The following is a 14,641-nucleotide window of genomic DNA, read 5'->3' as shown; positions in this document are numbered from 1 at the left end:
AAAACCATGTTGCATTGGAGGGAGAGGTAAATTTATTATGTGGGAACAGATTTATTGTTGGGGTAGGGCATGTCCTAGATCAGCTTTAAATTTCAGTGTAAAAATAAAACTATCAAGTATTTGTGTTCTATATGAAAAAACAGACAATATTTAACTTATGTGCAAAATAATAAACTAATTTGTACCCCTTGCATTGTAACATGGTTTGACCCAGAGAACATTTACTCCTTTTTTTTGCCTTACTTTCCTTCATGAATCTACTTAAAACAAGATCTAATAGGGCGCTTCACTCAGGTGTGCAGCTGTGTAAATACCTCTGAGTTTCCACACACAACTCCACAATAAAATACACTGTAATACACAAAATGGTACGTACACTGGCGCTCCAGTTCTTGAAACACAGAGAACTTCTAAATCAGAGAGATACACTCCCTCAATCCTCTCATCATGTGAGGTACATAATAAAAAAGAAAGAAAACCAACATAGCATAATAACGTAAAACATCAAGTATAGTCCACCACCACTATGGGCATGTATGGAGTGTTCAAAACTTGGTGATGATAATGAGTTTCAATACAGCACCCGTGATTCTTCCTCCAATTTCCTCCCCCTCAGGGTATGAGCTTACATTCAGGAAGTCAAATATAGGCCTGTAGAATAATTCTCCGTTTCCTTACAGACGTCTCAGCACGTGTGTTGTCACACTACACTCCAAACATATAGAAATATACAAAAGAAGGAAACAAAGCAACCGCACTGGTGCATTATCTCACAAATACATTTATTCCTGATAAAACAGTGCAACTAGTAAAATCAATGAATATGATCAGAATCAATAAAAATGGCCCCGTACCAAATGTTCAAGATAAAAGTGCCTGTATACAATAAAACACTGCTGCAGTTCAGGTCCAAAGTACACGATAATGTCACCTGGGCATTTGATCATCGGGTCATTACCAACGCGTTTCAACCCGATATCCTGGGTCTTTAATGACTTAGGCCCTAAGTGTCTATGAAGGATGCTCTGTTAAGTTCCAAATATATTGTATGCCTACTCTTTGAAGATTTTTATTGTGGGTGCACTCCACCTTCGTCGATCATCATCCAAATTTATTTATATAGCGCCATCAAATTACGTTACAATTTACAATTGGGTGTCTATCTAGCTACTCTAATTTTTACTCATGCCACTGTCAATTTTTGCCTACTTGATTTTTAAAAGACATAATGCATGTTCATTCTTTCCTGAATTACACCTCGGAAGATTAATAAAGGTACTTATGATCTCTAAAGTGCTTTTTTGCAAGGCTGCCATACTATCTATTGTGTCCCTTAGTCTAGGGCTTGTATCTTTTATTAAACTGCCATGTATTTGTGTGATATATTTGTGTCACTAATTTTAGCCAGCCAGATCACTGCATACTTTGGCCAAAATAGGTGAAAATAGGGACCATTGTGAAGGGATCATTAGAAAATAAACTGGAAATGACTGGAAATGAATGTTAATGCTATAACTAGTAATATAGGAGCAAAAGCTCACAATGATATTATTTTAACTATTTTTCACAATTTTTAATTAAATCCAGATCCAAAACCAAAACCTTTTGCATTTGTTCGACAAAAATGGTAGCAAAGTTGGGTTAAACCCGACACCGGTTTTGAAACTGAAACACGAGGGTCAGCGCACATCTCTAATCAGTACATATACATGGTGAATATCTACATAGTAAAAACACAAGTATGAAACATGCAAGTCTAGCACATGCATTGAAGGCATGCAGCATGTGTATTTCATATGTATCTAAATGTACATGGGTGTTCTGCTGCCCTATATCAGACCCGTCAACTGGTATTTTTCGGTGTGAGTTTTTCGAAAATAATCACTGCAGCATGAAATGATTTAATTAGAATTGTAGCTAAAATGCACTGCAACAAGGGAGGTTAAATAAATACTCACTACACACTGTATTGTAAAAAGTAAATACTGGACATGTTTAATATGGCAAAAAGGATACACTTATTTTGTCAAAAATTGAATACATAGCCTGCACGCTATGACATAGAATATATTTGTTACCCCTACAAGACCATAGGTGTTATACTCCTCAATGACTGGACAAATCTTCATGATTTTTTGCTGCATTGGTTTTTCAAGAAATAACTTTATCATTTCTTAATTTACACAAAGAATATTTATATGATTATTATCGGGACACACAAGGTTTTGTTTTGGTGGCATATTGGAAACAGCCTTTCATTAGATTAGATTAGATAAACAGGAATGCAAAATCTATACATTTTTACATAATACTTCACATAATGAATTTAAAGCAATCCCATAAAAGTATATACATTTATTCAACTAGTTATTACAGGTATTGTATATGGATATGTATTAAGTATTTGTTATGGTCTGAGGCAGTTGAGGGTTGAAATTGGTAAGCTTTATTCACCTTTTTTCAACCATTTTTCACATTTCGATCGACCCATGGGGTACAGTGTGGTGATGAAAGAGGGGGAGTAGTGCGATGAAGGAGGAAAGCAGGGTGAAGCTGTGCCGCCATTATCTCCTCTCCCGACATTATCAGTGAGAAGCCATGCTGAGAGGAGATGCTGTCAGAAGAAAAGACGAGAGAAGAAAAGAAGACCATAGGAAGGTAAGTGGAGAGTGGGATGAAGAAGGGGACAGTGTGGTGAAGAAGGGGACAGTGTGGTGGAGAAGAAAAGGACACATTGTGGTGATGACGAAGGGGACACGGTGCGGTAATAACGAAGGGGACACAGTGTGGTGATGAAGGAGGGCGAACCATGATGACGGAGGGGAGCAGTGTGATGAAGAGCGAATAGTGTGATGAAGGGGGAACAGGTGTGATGATGAAGGTTAGCAATATATTGTAATAAATAGCATTACCAATGCAAATCCTGGCACAAAACTAGATAAATAAAGTGCAGATAATTGGCATCAAAGAAATGTATATTTATGCAATGTAGAGTAACAATAAATGACAATATGAGTGAGATAAAGAAGAGAATATTAAAAATCAGTGCACTGATATAAAAACATATAGTGATATAGTGATATAAATATAGAGACTTAATCTCAATGATAACCACAAATAATAAAAACAATTGGCTAATATAGGTTGACATGTATAAAACGGCAACCATCTTGTAACATACACACTCACATGCTATTTGCAGTGAGTGAGTATGCATAAAAATTAGCTGATTTTATCAGCTATAATAGTCCAATATAGACTTCAACTTGGATTTGAGTATATTAAATTGCCAGTAGTCTAGAGGAATATAACAAAGCCTAAACTTAACCATGTAAATTCCTTGACTTGAGATATAAACTTAGCTTTATATTATATCATCATGTAGATGTGGTCCAATTCATACAAAATTGTGTATACATATAGGTACCAATCCTGGTCCAGAATAGTGGAAGTTCAAATTAACGGGATTGTAAAGGACGGAGGTAGAGGAATCACTCACCGCTAGGTTTGGTTGATTTCCCAGGCAGTCCGGTCCTTCTCTGCGTTTTCTCTAACTATTCTCCTGTGAAGACAGGCAGTCGTCACAGTTCTGCGTCTGTCCTCCCGTCTGTCCCTTCTGCGCTTGCGCAGGAACTTTGTATCTTCTATAATGTGTAATTCAGTAAAAAAACCAGCTTGTTATTATGATTAATAGATGATAATAGATGCTGTAATGAATGCTGTAACCAACGCGTTTCACCGGTAGAATCGGGCTTCTTCAGGGAAAGAGAGCTCCTCTATATCATCTATTACTCAATCATTATAACTTAGTTGAAAGGGGGAACACAGAGTGCTGTTAGAACTGGGGCCTTGGCCACAAGCACGCTGCACATTTCAGTGGATGTGTTGAGCCTGGGCAGTACATTAAAATTAAGTTTTGTACATTGCAACACCTGTACAGGAAGCGGATGTAGAAAGAGGAACTGTCCACCTCTTTCCATTCCACTCACTCTGTCCTGCTTCCAAGCTGAGAAGCCAGCCAGTTTGTGTGCATGCTTCCCTGTGCCCCCATCCCACCTGCCCCCTCCTTTTTATCCCATCAGCTCTCACAATCTACTATCCCCCCCTCCGTTTTCCTCTACTTCCCTCCTCTTACCACCTTTCCTTCCTTCTCTTCCGCTAGAGTCAAAATTAGGCAGAACCAGTGCCGGTGGCTACTGATCAGAAGTGACGTGGATGAACCGAGGAACAATCATAAATTATCAAAAGAGACTGAGAGGTATCTGCGCTCCCTTTAAATGCAGCTTTACAATGTTAAAATAGGATATACACTGCCTATGAAAAATATGAAATAAACATAAAAATCTTAGAAACTTCGACCACCTTTAGTGTTCTAACATAGGTAGGTATCAATGGAAGATAAAGAGAAAGTTTATACTTATATTCATTGAAGATCAAATTCTTCTTGGATACAATTCATTCTCCAGGTAGGAATTACATAAAAAACAAATAATAGACAGACAACATAGCATAATATTGTTTGGTATGAGAGATATGACAAAACAATAAGTCCCAAATGCAGAAAGCAAAGAAGTGGTGTTCCTTAAAATATTCTGAGGTGTCCACTTTCAAACATCAACACTGAGATAACTCTTTCAAAGGGAACTTCTTTTACATATGGATATCTATTTCTTGTCTCTCTCTCCCCTCTCTGGTTTGTACTTATAAGATGTTTATAAAATATAGGTGTAGTATATATATTCCATTCCTTTATGGTGGTAATCTCCAGAAAAACATGAAATATTCAAAAATGCTTGATAAAAAATATATCTTTTAATACAAAATTAAAAAAATGTATAAAAAATGAGAACAAACATATAACGACTTCCTGAGTACAGTAAGTGGATGGATTCCTACAAGATGGTAAAAATGTTAGGCATGGTATAGATCATAGCAAGTCCTAGGAATTGTTGCAATGATTTCCCTACTTAGCAGGATATCCTAGTAATCCAGGTCTTGTATCTCAAGTTGAAGTCCACAGGCCTAAAATAACCAACGAGTTTCAACCTGTATGGTCTTTTTCAAGGATAGCTTGGATAGCAACAATACTGTCTAATGCCACACATTTGTGCCTAGGGATGACAGGTAAAATAGTAAACTTTTGTTATGTTATGGGTTTTATTTATCATTCTCAAAACAAAATTAGTGTATGCGCTAATGGGGTTTTGAGACACTGATTGTCAGGGATTCCTCACTGGAGATATTGCATACACTATGGGACCGATTTATTAAGGGTAGAAAGCCCTTTCATAAAGCAATAGGGCTTTTTCTCACTTCAAAGTGTTACTGCCAGGGATAAGTATAAATAATAAATGTAATAATAATACAGGTCCCAGTTATTTCCCTGCATGGTTAGTGAGGTTACGGGAATACCATATTATTATAATGGTGATTTTGACTTCTGAAGAAATACCTTACTCTCCTGACCCTCTACATAAAACATTTCTTACTTGCCCAGCTTTCAATTACTCAATGACAGCAACTTATTCTTGCAGATCCAAAGCGATGGTAGTCATGTTCTCGATGATGAAAATTTCGACACAGTACATTCGAACAAAATAATTCCGATTTAAATAATGGCAATAATAAGCAAATGTAGACTTAACATAAAAATACATAGTAAATCACCAACACGCAATTTACATCACTAATTATGCAGACAGTGATATTTCCAAATTTAAAGCGGCAATGCCACCACTCACCGCATTTATAATCGAATTTAAGGGTTAGGGCTAGGGTTAGGATTAGGGATAAGGTTAGGGTTAGAACTACAATTAGGATAAAGGCTTTTACATTATACACGTGGAGAGTGGTGGCATTGGATCTTTAAATTCAGAAATATCATTGTCCGCATGATCAGTGAAATTGCAAGTGCCGGCATTTACTTAAATTGCAGGCATCCAAAGTGTGAAGATTCCAGAGTTAATAGTGTGCTCTTTTGTTTTCCAGGTGACTGGTTTGCCCGAAAGCTGTCAGCCTGGATTTCCCAGTACTTCCTATGAGGGTATGAAATCACCAAGGCAATTAGTGTGGGTAAAGAAAAACCCCCTTTGCTGCCAAAACACAATTTACATGAATAAATACTGGTGTGCCACCACACCAAGTCTAATTCATAGCCCTACCTAGAACAAGTTATAGTCACCACTTACCACTAGTGCTGCCCTCGTTGCTGAGTCACAATCTTCCCCTCCTTTACTAGCTCAGTAAAGACCCAAACCAGTGTCACCCTGCTTTTGGCAGGCCCACAAAGAGGAAGAATCCAAGGTCCCGTAACTAGCATGATCCACTGACCAGTCCAACAGGAGCCGTAACCCCTAGTAAGAAATGTCTAAGCAAGAGACTCTGTTTATGCCCTGCTTAGTTCCCCCCTGGCTCCATGTCCTAGATAACTGTCCTGTCACAGATTGGTCTGTATATCCAAGGCGCTGACCTCCAAACTCCTCCGGTAATGCTGTGACACCAACAGAGAGCAGTTGCGGTCAGTGTAGCTGTACAGGAAGACGAGCAATCAGTATCCGCACAATCATTAAAGGGAGCATATATAACCCCCTAGAGAGCTCTAGTCCTCACTTGTTACCCTATGCAGCCCGGGCCTAACAGTAGCAGAGGAAGTCCCACAAAGTCTTAGGCCAGTGACCGGTGCAGCTCCTCGGGTGCCATATAAACATGAGCGACAGTAGCTTCTTTAGGGTTGCCCAATGGAGCATACAGGACCCACCTGGAGACATTTAAGAAAAGTGCAAACATAACATGGAAATTACTGGCACACCAAATACAGTACAAGCAATGTATTTACAGAATAGGCGATGCCAAGTGGACTTAACCTTAATTTTTATAATGAACAGCACCCTGCTCTTGCCACACAAATCAAAGTGCCCCTTCTCTATATGCTCTCACTTAGCCACAATCATGTGATTGAGACTATGCAGAGCAGCAAGAAGGGTCGCCCCTGCTGTCAGAATAGCCACGGCACCTGCACCTATGTCATACAATCAGTAGCCCTATCGGAGTCAGTCCAGTGGCATAATCGGAATTCGGGAGCCCCCACAGAATCCAATGAACTTTTGCTTAGAAGTTATTTTTTGTAGAAAAAAAAATAAAAATAAAGAATAATGCATTTAAATGTCGGAGTCCACCACCTAACGAATAGTCTGTCTTTGGCTAACTGAGGCTCTATGATCAATTACACAGTAATGTTTGTTTTGGGGTCTAACGGTTAATGGAGCTTTGAAAAAAAATGGAACAGGGACTTGCTTATGTGAAATAGATAACAGTAATGGTAATAATGTAAAATGAGTATGTTTATGTTTAATAACCTGTAAATTATTTGATTGATGCCTCTGAATAAATATTCTCATATAAAATTACTAGATGCCTGTTGTTTTAATTGATAGAACAATAGTATACAAGGATAAAAGGATAAAGTATCAGCAAAAATTAATGAAAGCAATACTAAAATGATTGGTCCTTCTACAGAAGATATTCATATTACTATAAATAAGGATCCTCCCACCAGCTCAACCCCACAGTAAATGAATAGACCTCATTGCTCAAAATGAGCCACACATTCAATTAATAGTTTCGATAAACCACCCCAGCATTAAATAAGTCCCATCACCCAACCTTAAATTCATATCCCCCACCAGTAAATAATTATCTCCTACCATCACCCCGTCGCACTGGGCGGTGGCGCATGTAGCACCACCCTAGTTATGGCTCTGGGCAAGGTAATAAGAGGAGCATGGTATGGTAAAAAGAGGATGAGACATGGTGAAACCGGGTAATATATTAAGGTTGAAAAATGACACAGGTCCATCAAGTTCAGCTATTCATGCATTTTAATTGTGCTGATGCAGTAGAAGGTAAAACAAAACCCCCAATGTGACTGCTACCAATTTAGTCAAAAATTTCCTTCCTGACTCCAAAAATCTGATACATTCCTGCAAGAATCACCCTATTTGTGTCCTCTATGTATTACAGACACAATTTTTGTAGGAAAGGCATCCAACTGATCTTTCACCCTTAAAAGAACCCCTTCCTATGCTCATGGTGACATCGTCTTTCTTTCATTTGCAATAAATACTCTGGTCCTCTGTATGGTCCTTGGCACAAAAAGTATGTGAGACAAATTGTTGCATTGATTTTGAGTATGTTTATATATTTTTATTAGGTTACCTCATACTTGCCAACACTCCCGGTATATCCGGGTGACTCTTGAATTCCGTGTAGGTCTCCCAGACTTCCAGGAGAGTGGGGTATCCTTCCACATCTGCCCACTTCCCAAAGTGCCAAAGAAAAAAAGAAGAAAAAAGAGTCCACTCAAAGGGCGGGGCTCCTCCTTAGGCATACATAAGTATACTGTATTGCCCCAAAGAGGGGGTGCTTCTTCAACTCAAATCTGAGTACAAAATTCAAAGGATGTGGTTAGATGCACAAAGTGAAGTTGTTCCTAGAGCACTCCCATCCAAAACGAATCAATTTAGTTGGTAGTTCCTATTAAAATATCTTGAATATATAATTTAGCTCATTGTCATATATTGCTACACAGGTCCAATGAAGGCGTAATGTATTAAAAACAACAAAAAAGGTTGAAGATAAGTGAAGTTAAAATACTAAACTAACCCTTTGGTGGAACCGGATATGACGGTGTGCGATGTTATAATCAAGGTTCTACTGTCATTCGATCACAGATTTGTTATTCAATCGTGAAATTGCATTAAATATTTAAGTTGAGATAGTTGTCTTGTTTGTTTATTCTTGTTCCATCACACACACTCATTTATCATAAATGGATATATTACACATGTCTAGTATTGTGGACTTATGGTGCAGTGATATATCACAGCCCAAATAGAGAGATTCTTATGGGGGAATTCAATTGGCCGCATTATTGCTGATATCACGGTAATAGTGTGCGTAATTACCATTAATACGGTAATTTAAACGCCCTTTTTTGTTTTCTTGCGGCTCCCTGAGCCACAAGCAGAAAGCCGGCTTAAATTTACCGTATTAACGGTAATACACTTATCTCAGCGGTATTCTGGGGGTAATTGAATTCCCCCTTAGAGCTTTAGGGGGGTATTGAATATGCCCCTTAAATTCTTACATACCTATAGGTATAAGCTTGTATAGATGTATAGTCTACCTGGAGTGTATACTTCTGCTCAGGGAATAAACAATAGTAACTGTTCTATGCAGCCTTATTATAGCCTCTTTAATGATGTTTCTTGTTTTGCGATTTATAGGTGGTTATAATCTCTTCTATAATTGGTATTTCAAGAGTTCCTTAATGATACTCATGGATTATACAAGGATGGCTAAATTATAGATATTCTGATGTCAAAGGTATCTAGTTTCAATCTTGATTCTTAATCCCATCCTACTGTATATACACAGAGATGTGCTATACAGAACACTCCTTTTATTTGGGTTATGGAATGTAAAAAAAAATCCACATCACCCGATCCAATACTCTGAATGTATTATATTAACTTATTATTCAGACATTCAATGTTATCTACCTATTCCCTAGTGTATTGTTATACATAGAGAGTGGTTTTGTATTTATCGCATTAATAACTCAGAAAGAGCCAAACCAACTCTATTTCTTGTTAGAATGTTATATATTCAGCGCGTTCCCTGTATATTCCAATTAGTATTTCATGTATAATTAGAATGATATATAATTATACAGGGAGAATCAGTTATATCCACCTCTGTACTCTTTATCTCTATTACTCCTTTACTTTATTTATTTTTTCATTTATTTTTATTTGAATTTCAACAAGGTGGGGAGGGTACCGATAAGAGAATAGGAGGAAGGGAGGTAGGGGTAATGGGTACATGTATTGTTTTAACAGGCAAACTTTAAATATTACAGGTGGATACATATTACTCCTTTAATTCCTCTTATTATCCTTCTGATCCCAGAGCCGTAACTAGGGTGGTGCGGGCGGTGCCGTCGCCCAGGGCGCAAGCCCGAAGAGGGCGCAAGCCCAAAGAGGGCGCAGCAGCCGCCCGCTACCTAGCTCTGTTGCCAGTGATAAGAAAAGCCTTTGAGTTCTGCAGTTCGGCATTTGCGTTCCAAATACCTAACTTCCTGTCTGTGGAACGCACATGCGTTTCACTGCAGAAGTCAAAGGCACATCTTGAATGAAAGGCTCTGCTGCCGTGCACCGCTGCGTCGTGTCTGCACTCTCCTCCAGGTCTGCCATTTGTCCCCTCCAGTGTCTGCAGGTCCTCATATGTAGGAGTATTTACAGTGTGTGAATCCAGCTTCACTGGTGTAAAAATGCCTTTCTCTACCACACACCAAGGGGAAGAGGTTTACCTGTACTCTGCCTTCGCTAAAGATTTACTGTGATGCTAATTATTCATGACAGAAGGAGACAATTGTGTCTCTCTTGCTGTTGAACTGATTTGCAAATATAGAATAATAATACATGCTGGGATTTGTAGTTCCATAATAGCATGAAAGCCACAGTGGGCTGCCTCTGTTCTGCATACTTGCCATTGTGTGTGATAACACCATTAAAATGTTCTTTAGCTACCATAGTACTTGGTTAATTATTAGCCTTAGTATTTGATATTTATTTCCATGTATAATGTTGTTGCAGTAAAATACTTTTCTTGGTGTTCAATTCCCATTGATTAGGTTTTCAAAATTACTTGAAGAAGTGGTGACAATTTACATATAAATTCATAAGCTCTTATATACAAGACAATTTTGTGAAATATTTACACACACAATACCACTGCATAATACCTATCACTATATATTTTTAGCATGCTGTAAATAGTCATTAGGGCAGAGAGACGGTTGTTAATTTATTGTAATCCCACCACTGTGTGTGTGTGTGTGTGTGTGTGTATATATATATATATATATACACATACACAAATTCTTTCAGTAAAATGCTAGACACACCCACATTAGGTTGGCCACACCCACTTGGCAAATGCCATTCCCACTTAGATGGGGGGCACCGGTGCCCTGTCTCGCCCAGGGCACCAAAATGTCTAGTTTTGGCACTGTCTGATCCTTCTTTACAGATTCCTCCTCAGCTCTCATTATATCTCCTCACTTTCTGTCCCCCACTCATGTCTGTCTCCAACTGTGCTTTCTATATTCTCATTTACCCTCTATTGCTTGTTTTAACTTCCCCCCTTGTTGTCCCCATCCACTGCTTCTACTCCTCACTATTCCCCTGTTCTGTCCTCTTCACTCCCCGTTATCTCTGGTTACATTACTGAGTCTTTAACTTTCCTTATCAGCTCTTCTTGTGTCTGCCACGATCTTCATTGCAGTTCTCCTGTCAGCCATTCACAGTCTCTGCAGAGTCTGACACACTGAGCCAGGCTGGTTAAGGATTGCTGCCTGTCATCACACAGTGTCATGGTGCTGGAGGGGGGCGGATCTTCCACCCTCTTCTGATCCGGGCCAGAGTCCGGAAGATTAGGAGAATCCTAATTAGAGAAGTATGATTAGTAACCACACTCATGCCGTTCTAATGGATCACATGAGGATACAGTTTACTACGATTCCCATGATGCTTTGCGGTGAATGGGCTGTGTCTATGTTGAACTGTGTCTAGAAGAGAGCGGGGGCTGAGTCAGCAGGTACACCCAGTGTGTAGATGACAACTAGACATGTCCAAGGCTCGATGGAGAGGTACAGTGAGCGCCCTGCTCGGGGTGCCGCTATTTGTAGTGGTGTTACTGCTAGCTGTGGTGCTGATTAGGACGTACACTCTGCCTGAAAGCCAGGACAAGTGGCAAGGAGAGGGAGCATTGGAAGTAGAGCTCAGTGACGGAGAGAGAACACAGCTGAGACAGGCACTAGTGGGTGAGTGATAATACGCGAACTGACTGCATGTGACTAACCTGTGGGCACGGAAGCTGGCACAAGCAGCCAATGCATATGTCGGGGCAAAGCATGCACGGTCAAAGGTACAATTAGAAGCCCTATTAGTTGCGCTCAGCTATTTTAATTGATGTCGTTATTGACATAATACTCATTTTGCAGAATGATATTAGTAACTTCGTTAACACTTGTTTCCACGTGTATATATAATGTTTATTTTTAGAAATTTGTTTTAGAAATGTAAATATCTAGGAAATAAAATATTTAGATTGTGTTCTTTTTTTAACATATTATCATAACCCAGCTCAATTTAGTACATATTTAATGTAACTTGCCTATGTTTAAACAAGTCTAAACTCTAAAATTAATAATGCTGTAGTAAATGTATTGGCTTCAGTAAAACTACAAGACGTTACTTTACTTGTTTTTATTCCTAAAGCAAACTATATTGCATCCAAAGGATACTGAATATACTACAGAATAATTAATGTGCTAAACTAGCAAGATGTCATGGAACAGCTTCCACTATTGCGCCATCATGAATGTTCAAAGAAATTTCAATTCATTGTCACTTCAGGAAATGTAGACATAAAAGATAGCTTCTGGGGTATGTGGTAATTAATAGTTTACATTTATGGTAAAGCAGTATGAACAACATACATTTTATGATGTCACCTTTCCTCCTTTTCTCTTATTAGGGGCAATTCGGATCCCCACAGTCTCATTCTCAGAAGAGGAGCAGAACATCACAGCTCTGGCTGAATTTGGAGCATACATTAAAAAAGGTATATCATATTACAACAGACTCCTCTGTTATGACTTAAAAGATTTTGAGAAAGGGCACAAAAGGGGCGAGATGCTGCTGCCAACCTGTGTACATACATGCTCCAATTCACTGCGCATGTATGCTGACATGCCACCCTTATAGCTTCCTCTTATCATGACACCTAAAAAAAATGCAAGGACAAGAAGGTCTTGCGCTAATATCATAAAGTTTGGACTGGGCATATTCAATTGTTGTTTTTCCGTGCCGCGGAAAAACAACTACAGGTAATACGGTAATTTGTAGCTGGATTTCAGCTCGCGGCTCAGGGAGCTGCGAGCTGAAATCCAGTGAGTAAATTATCGTATTAACGTTTTTTCCGCACACAATTACCGTAATAACGTTAATCGTGCGCGGACCTCAGGATTTTCGGCAATCCCGCCGACAATTGAATATGCCCCTTTGTTTTTTCTAATGTTCCAAACTTAATAAAAGGATATTAAACATACTATATATTCTAACCCTGTATTATAAAGTGCTATGCTTTAAAATGAATGAGGTGGTCACCGTTCTATATAAATTATTCCTATTGCTACCATACACAGCATGGACCTCATTTAGAGTCGGACGCAAAGTCCGTGTAAGAAGTGTGGGAGTGTGCCGCAGCTTGGTAGGGTATTACGAGTTGCAAGCAAACCCCAGTTGCGTCCCACTCGTAATACCCTATCGAACTGCGAGCAGTTCCTGCAGCTAACGCTTGCGCCAGCTAATTCCTGCCGCACAGCTTTAACCCTGTTTTGACGTGTGTTGCGTCTGCGCCTCACTGCGACTAGGATGCATTTACATGTTCACACCTTCACAATTCCGCGTTCCTCCCATTCTCTGGTAGTGAGTCGCAAGCTGTCGCAAGTGTTAATTGCGTCCAAGATGCAGGCGGATTTGGAGCTTTCTGCACATGCGTGGTAGTGTTTTTTGGTTAGATGCGCCTAAATCGGACTTTGCATCAGACTGTAAATGAGGTCCCATGTGTACATATGTTTTTTTCAACTTGTCAATTATTCCTGGCATTCTTATGAGACATTTTGGAAATTGAGCATAGTAACAATAATGCCTTAAATTGAATACATTATATGCAGTAAAAAATAAAACTAATTATCCCATTTTGATGTCAATTTTTTAAAACCAATGTCCTTTAGAAAAAAATAACATGGCAGGTAAAGAATAAGCTTGTCACAACTCCAACAATCATAACCTGCTCCAGCGCTAAAAAGGGTAGATGGTGGCTTGGTTTAATTGATTGGTTCTCAGAAATGACAACTGTTACTAGGGTCCTTTTATATTGGTAATTGTTTTTGTGTTGTAATCCTTTAAAATAATAAACCTTTGTAGTCCTTTTTTTTGCATAGTATTAAATTGCATGTCTTTGTACAGTAAGGTAAAACAGTGAACGGTGAAATGCAGTTGAAGTTGATAGTGTGATTTGTTTATCAAAATTGTATCACGAAATTGTCCTTTTCAACTATTTCCTAATTATTTTACAAAAATTTGTGCATATAACTGAATGCCAAATATCATTAAAATGCATCAAATGGAGATAATGTAAAAAGTAGGACATGGGGGCCTCATGTAGAGTTGGACACATTTTCCATATAAAATGCAGCCATATATTAGACACATTATCACGGGTGTGTTGAGCCTGACGCATCTCATCTGATGATGTCATCATCATTAGTTTGTGATCGAGCAACCTCATGTTTCCCTTCTCTTGACAGGCTCATGTGTTTCTCAGTCTACATTTCTCACATTTGCGCAAACATGACCATAATGTATTTTTGCTATGCCTGTATTCCCCCTTCTTTTTCTGTTACACCTTTTCAATCATAAGGTCATTATAATTGCAAGATGTGACTCAGTCTTTGTATGGCTGCAACCATAAAACGTCCCTTGTGAGCATGGTATTTCGCTGGTCCCATTTT

At 38.8% G+C, this 14,641-nt stretch overlaps 1 protein-coding gene and 1 long non-coding RNA gene across 3 annotated transcripts in view; one reads left to right on the top strand and one right to left on the bottom strand.

Annotated features, from left to right (window-relative positions):
- Nucleotides 1-4,792: 4,792 nt before the first annotated feature.
- On the bottom strand, nt 4,793-10,985 carry LOC142138969 (uncharacterized). The gene is made up of 2 exons (XR_012688139.1): nt 8,215-10,985; nt 4,793-6,757 (listed from the first exon to the last, which is right to left on the bottom strand). It is a non-coding gene; the product is annotated as an uncharacterized LOC142138969 (long non-coding RNA).
- Nucleotides 10,986-11,426: 441 nt separating this feature from the next.
- PM20D1 (peptidase M20 domain containing 1) overlaps nt 11,427-14,641 on the top strand; it is a 34,453-nt gene continuing 31,238 nt past the window's right edge. The window contains exons 1-2 of one of the 2 annotated variants that reach the window (XM_075196153.1): nt 11,427-11,884; nt 12,601-12,687. In XM_075196153.1, coding sequence (XP_075052254.1) covers nt 11,689-11,884; nt 12,601-12,687 — 283 coding nt within the window. In that variant the 5' untranslated portion in view covers nt 11,427-11,688. The remainder of the gene's footprint in view (nt 11,885-12,600; nt 12,688-14,641) is intronic. The other variant, XR_012688138.1, reaches the window with a different exon arrangement.

The sequence above is a fragment of the Mixophyes fleayi genome, chromosome 2 (genome assembly GCF_038048845.1).
Source record: "Mixophyes fleayi isolate aMixFle1 chromosome 2, aMixFle1.hap1, whole genome shotgun sequence".
Classification (NCBI taxonomy): Eukaryota; Metazoa; Chordata; class Amphibia; order Anura; family Limnodynastidae; genus Mixophyes; species Mixophyes fleayi.
Note: the sequence above shows the minus strand (reverse complement) of the source record. Positions and strands in the feature narration are given on the sequence as shown.